The following is a 9316-nucleotide window of genomic DNA, read 5'->3' on the forward strand; positions in this document are numbered from 1 at the left end:
ATCAATGCGAACAACATGAACACCGTTGCACCATCTCCGATAACTTCATTCACTTGCCTAGCTGTCATTTCCAGATCACCAGAACTAACCTCTTCAGGAAAAATTACCGTCTTCGCAAAACAGTTGATATGAACACAGTTGAATTCCAACCAGTTCATTCCCAGGATTACATCAAGTTGTTTCAACGGAAGGCACACTAAGTCCATCCTAAATTCTCTACCAAAAATGTCAACCGGACAATTCAAGCATGCAGACGAAGTAGTTACTGAACCCGACGCAGGAGTGTCAATAACCATACTTCCATTTATATCAGATATCTCTAGATTCAACTTCTCAGCACAATCCAAAGAAATAAAAGAATGCGTTGCTCCAGTATCACTAATCACAACTAAAGGTGTGCCATGAATGAAACACGTACCTTTTATCAATCTGTCCTCTGGAGTAGTCTCTGACCCGGTAAAAGCAAAAACCTTTCCTCCTGATTGGTTCTTCTTTGGCTTGGTGCAATTCGGACTAATGTGACCTTCTTCACCACAGTTGTTACTGTAACACCCCGTTAATTCTGGTGTATTAATTTAATTATTTTATTAATTAAATTATTAGAAATAATAATCTGTGGGAATTATTTGGAAAATAATAAAAATATGGTGTTGGGCTGAGTGTGATAGTTAGTAGAAGGGGGGTGTTAACTAAGCAAGCCCATTAAGAATGTTTTATTTTATTTTTCATAAAATAAAGGAAATTGGGAAAAAGAGAAGCAGAAGCAGTAGAAGCAGATTTTGGAACTGAAGAACACGTGAAAGTGAGAAGAGCCAAAGGGGGAGAAGAACTTTGAAGATCCGACTCTGAGGTAAGGGGGGATTCTTCGGGTTAGTAATCCTTATGCGATTGTAGGTAGTAGGATAGATTAGGATTATTGTTTAGTTCATTCGTACGTGTCGGGTTGGGAATTTGTTAGGTTTTTGATAATCTTGTATGAATTGACATGATTCTGTTGATACTTGTGACATATGATGTTAATACATGTCAATAACCTATTTGAAATGTGTAATTGTGTGAAAAACAATGATATTTGTGTGCTATGTTCGTATGTACCTGAAATTGGGGTTATGGGATAGGGCAAAAGCTGTCAAAATGGTGATTTTTGCTGTGCAGGTACGTAGGAACCGGTTCCCATGTGGGACGAACCGGTTCCCCCTTGTAAAAACAGAGAAATATGGATTCTGGGTAGCTGGGAACCGGTTCCCATGTAGGGACAACCCGGTTCCCCATAGTAAAAACCAGAGACGAGACTTTTGAAGCTGCCAGGAACCGGTTCCCACGTAGGGACAACCCCGTTCCTGCAGCACTTTTCTAAAAATGTTTTATCTTTGAAAACTCATAACTTTTGATCCGAATACCCGATTTATGTGCCGTTTTGAGCAGTGTGAAGCTGAGTTAAAGGCCTATATGATGAATAGGTAGTATAGATGTAAAGTCCAAGTTGTTTATCTGTGATTATGTATTTATTGGGTGATGACTTCCGTGTATGCGTGTGTTATGTTTGTGTGAATGCTAAGAATATATACATGCTTATCGGTGATGATTTGGTGATGATTTGGTGACGATAATGAAACGGTGTGTTACACCGAATTGGTGATGTTGTAAGCATGTTATATGTTGCATTCATTGGCATACATTTTCGGTGATGGATCCCGGTGATGAAATGGATCAAAATGGTGGGCATAATTCCCATTGTGTGGAATTTGTGCTGGTTAAAACTGTATCTCGGTGATGAAAAAGATCAGTTGGATGGGTTTATCCCATGGATGGTACCACATGCATTAGTGTCAGTTCATTCATTGCATTATATTATGATATGACTGAATGATTGTGTGGTGTGATAGATGATGTTTATACACTGTTGCTTGCTTGTTATAATAATTCTGATTGTATGTATGATGAGTGGAGGATAATTGCTATGATATTCTATTGCTTATGATTGTATAATGGTTATTAATTCGAATGAAACTCACCCTTACTTTGATGATTTCAGATTAAGGATGTAGCGGCGTGTGATTGGGTGAAGATAGCTTATAAGCTAGCCCGTAGTTCGTGTCGAGTCATGCTCTGATTGTAACACTGGGATCGATTAGTCTTAGCGTTACTTGAGATACTATGTTGTTATTTTGTTTATGGATTATGTATTGATGAGCTGTTTGGATATGCTCCTAACATTGTTTGAAATAAGTTTCCGCTGTGATGAACACATGTTGAAGTTTGGTTAATTTTAATAAAAGCATGACAATCGACTTTGATGTTTTATTTATTTAATAATTGTAACATCCTTGATGTGTTATTACTCTGATTATATTATATTATTTTACCGGGTGGTTTTAGGAGGGTGTTACAATAGTGGTATCAGAGCATAGTCGGTCGTTAGAGTCAGAGTCTTAGTGTCAGTGTTCCCTTGTATGCGACTAGTGTAAGGTAAACACTGTCGATACTTTTATTTTGATGAGATTGTTTTGTGATTTAGCAGAACAATGGCTGGAAGAGGTGGAAGGAACGATGACGCTATCGCAGAGGCTCTAGGCATGATTGCTGGTGTATTGGGGGGGAATGCTAATGGAGCTGCGATTGGTGCTGACAGGCAGTTGAACAGCTTTCAGAGGAACAATCCTCCACTGTTCAAAGGTACTCATGACCCTGATGGTGCTCAGAAATGGTTGAAAGAGATCGAGAGGATCTTCCGAGTGATCGATTGTGCAGAAAATCGGAAGGTGAGGTACGGTACTCACATGCTATCAGAAGAAGCTGATGACTGGTGGGTTACTACTAAGACTGAATTGGATTCAGATGGGATTGCGATTACTTGGGCCATATTCAAGAGAGAATTTCTGAGGAAGTATTATCCTGAAGATGTTCGGGGAAAGAAGGAGATTGAGTTCTTGGAACTGAAACAGGGTAGTATGACAGTGCCTGAATATGCTTCCAAATTTGTGGAATTGGCTAAGCACTACACACCCTACACCAACGATGCAGCTGGAGAATTTTCTAAGTGTATCAAGTTTGAGAATGGTCTTCGTGATGAGATCAAACAGGGCATCAGGTATCAAAGGATTCGCCGATTTGCTGATTTGGTGGACTGTAGCAGAATCTTTGAGGAAGACAGTCTTAAGCTGAAATCATCTCACTCTCGCGAGTTAGTTGATAAGAAGGGTAAGAAGCCTATGGACAGAGGTACACCATATGGTAGGGGAAACCCAAGAGCTGGTAACTGGAGAAGACCTAGTGGGGGAGATTCTGGTGCTCCCTTTAGGTGCTTCAACTGTGGTGAAACTGGACATAAGAGGGATGAGTGCAAGAAAGAAGAGAAGAAGTGCTTTAAGTGTGGCAGAGTAGGCCATGTTGCTCCTGACTGTAAGATGAGAACTGTGACTTGCTATAACTGTGGAGAAGAAGGTCATATCAGTACACAGTGCACCAAGCCGAAGAAGAACCAGTCTGGAGGGAAAGTCTTTGCTTTGTCTGGATCAGAAACTACTCCGGAGGATAGACTGATTAAAGGTACGTGTTTCATACATAACACACCTTTAATTGCGATTATTGATACTGGTGCGACTCACTCGTTTATTTCATTGGATTGTGCTAAGAGGCTAAATTTAGAGATATCACAGATTGGTGGAAGTATGGTTATTGATACTCCTGCGTCGGGTTCAGTGACCACTTCATCTGCATGTTTGAACTGTCCTATTGATATATTTGGTAGGAAGTTTGGAATGGACTTAGTGTGCCTTCCACTTGAACAACTTGACATTATTCTGGGGATGAATTGGTTGCAATTTAACCGAGTTCATATCAATTGTTTTACGAAGACGGTCATCTTTCCTGAAGAGATGAGTATCGAAGAGTTGGCAATGACTGCAAGACAAGTAGGTGCAGCAATTCAAGACGGGGCAGCCGTGTTTATGCTTTTTGCGTCGATGGAAGTGAAAGGAAGAGTAGCGAGTAATGAATTACCAGTGGTCCGAGAATTTCCAGAAGTTTTTCCAGAAGATGTCAGAGAGCTACCACCTGAAAGGGAAGTAGAGTTTGCTATTGAGTTAGTTCCTGGAACCAGTCCTATATCGATGGCACCTTATAGGATGTCAGCATCTGAATTGACCGAGTTGAAGAGTCAATTAGAAGAATTGTTAGAGAAGGAGTTCATCCGTCCAAGTGTGTCACCGTGGGGTGCACCGGTGTTATTGGTAAAGAAGAAAGAAGGATCTATGAGGTTGTGTGTAGACTACAGACAACTGAATAAAGTTACTATCAAGAATCGGTATCCATTGCCGAGGATTGATGATTTGATGGATCAGTTGGTCGGAGCTAGTATATTCAGTAAAATTGATTTGAGGTCTGGGTATCATCAGATTCGTGTGAAGGCGGACGATATTCAGAAGACTGCGTTCAGAACGAGGTATGGTCATTATGAATACACTGTGATGCCTTTTGGGGTTACTAACGCACCTGGTGTTTTCATGGAATACATGAATAGGATTTTTCATCCTTATCTCGATAAGTTCGTTGTGGTGTTCATTGACGACATTCTGATATATTCCAAAAGTGAAGAAGAACATGCAGAGCATCTCAGAATTGTGCTGGGGGTGTTGAAAGAGAAGAAGCTTTATGCCAAACTGTCGAAATGTGACTTCTGGTTAAGCGAAGTAAGTTTCCTGGGTCATGTAATTTCCAAGAACGGTATTGCCGTAGTCCGACAAAGGTAGAAGCCGTGTCACAATGGGAAGCTCCGAAGACCGTTACCGAAATTCGTAGCTTTCTGGGTCTTGCAGGTTATTATCGGAAGTTTATAGAAGGATTTTCAAAGTTAGCTCTACCGTTGACGAAGTTGACTAGGAAGGGTCAAGCATTCGTTTGGGACTCGGAATGCGAAGAAGGATTCCAAGAATTAAAGAAGAGGCTGACAAGTGCTCCTATTTTAATTTTGCCGAATCCGGCAGAATCTTTTGTTGTATATTGTGACGCTTCATTGATGGGACTTGGAGGTGTACTAATGCAGAATCAGCAGGTAGTTGCTTATGCATCGAGACAACTTAAGGTGCATGAAAAGAATTACCCGACTCATGACTTAGAGTTAGCAGCAGTGGTGTTTGTGTTGAAATTATGGAGACATTATCTTTATGGTTCACGATTCTAGGTGTTTAGTGATCATAAGAGTCTGAAGTACCTATTTGATCAGAAAGAGCTTAATATGAGACAGAGGAGGTGGTTAGAGTTCCTTAAAGATTATGATTTTGAGCTGAATTACCATCCGGGTAAGGCGAATGTTGTTGCTGATGCTTTGAGTAGGAAGTCCTTGCATATGTCAATGTTGATGGTACGAGAATTAGATTTAATTGAACAATTCCGGGATTTAAGTTTGGTATGTGAAGGCACTTCGAATAGTATCAAGTTAGGTATGTTAAAGCTGACAAGTGGAATTCTTGATGAAATCAGAGAAAAGCAGAAAGAAGATATAGAACTAGTTGACAGGTTGACTTTAATTAACCAAGGAAAAGGAGATGAGTTCAGAATTGATGAGAATGGCATCTTGAGATTTGGCGACCGTGTTTGTCTTCCTGATGTTACTGAACTGAAGAAGAGTATCTTGGAAGAAGGACATCGTAGTGGATTGAGTATTCACCCCGGTGCTACTAAGATGTACCATGATTTGAAGAAGTTATTCTGGTGGCCGGGAATGAAAAAGGACATAGCTGAATTTGTGTATTCTTGTTTGACTTGTCAAAAGTCAAAGATCGAACATCAGAAGCCGTATGGAACTATGCAGCCTTTATTTATTCCTGAATGGAAGTGGGATAGCATATCCATGGACTTTGTATCTGGATTGCCAAGAACAGCTAAGAACTATGAAGCCATTTGGGTTATTGTGGATAGACTGACGAAGTCTGCTCACTTCATACCGATGAGGATGGATTATTCGATGGAAAGGTTGGCACAGTTGTACATTGAGAAAATAGTAAGTTTGCATGGTATTCCTTCGAGCATAGTATCAGATAGAGATCCAAGATTTACATCCAGATTTTGGGAAGGGTTACAAAAGGCCTTGGGTACTAAATTGAGGTTAAGTTCTGCTTACCATCCGCAGACTGATGGTCAGACTGAAAGGACGATTCAATCATTGGAAGACCTATTACGTGCTTGTGTATTGGAAAAGGGTGGAGCATGGGATAGTTATTTGCCGTTGATTGAATTTACTTACAACAACAGCTACCATTCGAGTATTGGTATGGCTCCATTTGAAGCTTTGTATGGTAGAAGGTGTAGGACACCACTGTGTTGGTATGAAGCTGGTGAAAGTGCAGTGATTGGACCAGAGATTGTTCAAGAGACGACGGAAAAGATTAAGATGATTCAAGAGAAGATGAAGGCTTCTCAAAGTCGTCAGAAAAGATATCATGATAAAAGGCGGAGAACACTTGAATTTCAAGAGGGAGATCATGTGTTTCTTAGAGTAACTCCTATGACGGGTGTTGGTCGAGCACTAAAGTCAAGGAAGTTGACGCCGCGTTTCATTGGTCCGTTTCAGATTACGGAAAGAGTAGGAGAGGTTGCTTATCGTATTGCTTTACCGACCACACTTGCAAACCTACATGACGTATTCCATATATCTCAATTGAGGAAATATATTGCGGATCCGTCTCATGTAATCCAAGCGGATGATGTGCAAGTGAGAGATAATATGACAGTTGAGGCGTTGCCTATGAGGATTGAAGATCGGAAGATAAAGCAACTACGTGGTAAAGAAATAGCTTTAGTCCGAGTAGCTTGGGGAGGAGCTGCAGGTGGAAATGTTACGTGGGAGCTAGAAAGTCAGATGAAAGACTCTTATCCTGAACTCTTCGTTTGAGGTATGTTTTCGAGGACGAAAACTCTTTTATTGGGGGAGAGTTGTAACACCCCGTTAATTCTGGTGTATTAATTTAATTATTTTATTAATTAAATTATTAGAAATAATAATCTGTGGGAATTATTTGGAAAATAATAAAAATATGGTGTTGGGCTGAGTGTGATAGTTAGTAGAAGGGGGGTGTTAACTAAGCAAGCCCATTAAGAATGTTTTATTTTATTTTTCATAAAATAAAGGAAATTGGGAAAAAGAGAAGCAGAAGCAGTAGAAGCAGATTTTGGAACTGAAGAACACGTGAAAGTGAGAAGAGCCAAAGGGGAGAAGAACTTTGAAGATCCGACTCTGAGGTAAGGGGGGATTCTTCGGGTTAGTAATCCTTATGCGATTGTAGGTAGTAGGATAGATTAGGATTATTGTTTAGTTCATTCGTACGTGTCGGGTTGGGAATTTGTTAGGTTTTTGATAATCTTGTATGAATTGACATGATTCTGTTGATACTTGTGACATATGATGTTAATACATGTCAATAACCTATTTGAAATGTGTAATTGTGTGAAAAACAATGATATTTGTGTGCTATGTTCGTATGTACCTGAAATTGGGGTTATGGGATAGGGCAAAAGCTGTCAAAATGGTGATTTTTGCTGTGCAGGTACGTAGGAACCGGTTCCCATGTGGGACGAACCGGTTCCCCCTTGTAAAAACAGAGAAATATGGATTCTGGGTAGCTGGGAACCGGTTCCCATGTAGGGACAACCCGGTTCCCCATAGTAAAAACCAGAGACGAGACTTTTGAAGCTGCCAGGAACCGGTTCCCACGTAGGGACAACCCCGTTCCTGCAGCACTTTTCTAAAAATGTTTTATCTTTGAAAACTCATAACTTTTGATCCGAATACCCGATTTATGTGCCGTTTTGAGCAGTGTGAAGCTGAGTTAAAGGCCTATATGATGAATAGGTAGTATAGATGTAAAGTCCAAGTTGTTTATCTGTGATTATGTATTTATTGGGTGATGACTTCCGTGTATGCGTGTGTTATGTTTGTGTGAATGCTAAGAATATATACATGCTTATCGGTGATGATTTGGTGATGATTTGGTGACGATAATGAAACGGTGTGTTACACCGAATTGGTGATGTTGTAAGCATGTTATATGTTGCATTCATTGGCATACATTTTCGGTGATGGATCCCGGTGATGAAATGGATCAAAATGGTGGGCATAATTCCCATTGTGTGGAATTTGTGCTGGTTAAAACTGTATCTCGGTGATGAAAAAGATCAGTTGGATGGGTTTATCCCATGGATGGTACCACATGCATTAGTGTCAGTTCATTCATTGCATTATATTATGATATGACTGAATGATTGTGTGGTGTGATAGATGATGTTTATACACTGTTGCTTGCTTGTTATAATAATTCTGATTGTATGTATGATGAGTGGAGGATAATTGCTATGATATTCTATTGCTTATGATTGTATAATGGTTATTAATTCGAATGAAACTCACCCTTACTTTGATGATTTCAGATTAAGGATGTAGCGGCGTGTGATTGGGTGAAGATAGCTTATAAGCTAGCCCGTAGTTCGTGTCGAGTCATGCTCTGATTGTAACACTGGGATCGATTAGTCTTAGCGTTACTTGAGATACTATGTTGTTATTTTGTTTATGGATTATGTATTGATGAGCTGTTTGGATATGCTCCTAACATTGTTTGAAATAAGTTTCCGCTGTGATGAACACATGTTGAAGTTTGGTTAATTTTAATAAAAGCATGACAATCGACTTTGATGTTTTATTTATTTAATAATTGTAACATCCTTGATGTGTTATTACTCTGATTATATTATATTATTTTACCGGGTGGTTTTAGGAGGGTGTTACAGTTACAAGTCACAGCCTTCTTCTTACAATCAGGAGCAATATGACCCACTTGGTCACACTTGTAACACTTCTTCTGATCATTCTTACACTCGTTGCTACGATGTCCCATCTCACCACAATTATAACATCTGATACGAGCACCGGAATCTCCCCCACTAGGTTTCTTCCAATCAGTAGGTTTACCTCTACCATATGGCTTACCTCTGTCCATATGTTTCTTTCCCTTTCTGTCAACTAACTCGCGAGAGTGAGATGACTTCAGCTTGATGTTATCTTCCTTGAAAATCCTGCTACAATCCACCAAGTCAACAAACCTCCGAATCCTCTGGTACCTGATACCCTGCTTGATCTCATCACGAAGGCCATTCTCAAATTTGACACATTTTGAGAACTCACTGGCTTCATCATTGTTGTAGTGCACATAGTACTTCGCCAGTTCTACAAACTTTGCAGCATATTCTGGTACCGTCATATTACCTTGGACCAGTTCCAGGAATTCCACTTCCTTTCTGCCCCTAACATCTTCAGGGAAATACC

At 40.0% G+C, this 9316-nt stretch overlaps 1 protein-coding gene across 1 annotated transcript; it reads left to right on the forward strand.

Moving 5' to 3' along the window:
• Positions 1-3094: 3094 nt before the first annotated feature.
• On the forward strand, positions 3095-8697 carry LOC131640193 (uncharacterized). The gene is made up of 2 exons (XM_058910604.1): positions 3095-3549; positions 8425-8697. The coding sequence occupies exons 1-2, from the start codon at positions 3213-3215 to the stop codon at positions 8427-8429; spliced, it is 342 nt and encodes a 113-aa protein (XP_058766587.1). The 5' UTR covers positions 3095-3212; the 3' UTR covers positions 8430-8697.
• The last annotated feature ends 619 nt before the right edge of the window (positions 8698-9316 follow it).

Source organism: Vicia villosa, unplaced genomic scaffold, assembly GCF_029867415.1.
Source record: "Vicia villosa cultivar HV-30 ecotype Madison, WI unplaced genomic scaffold, Vvil1.0 ctg.002996F_1_1, whole genome shotgun sequence".
NCBI lineage: Eukaryota > Viridiplantae > Streptophyta > Magnoliopsida > Fabales > Fabaceae > Vicia > Vicia villosa.

What these genes read in the sequence shown, in the direction of transcription:
- LOC131640193 (XM_058910604.1), top strand. Translation starts at nt 3,213, where the DNA reads ATGGACAGAGGTACACCATATGGTAGGGGAAACCCAAGAGCTGGTAAC.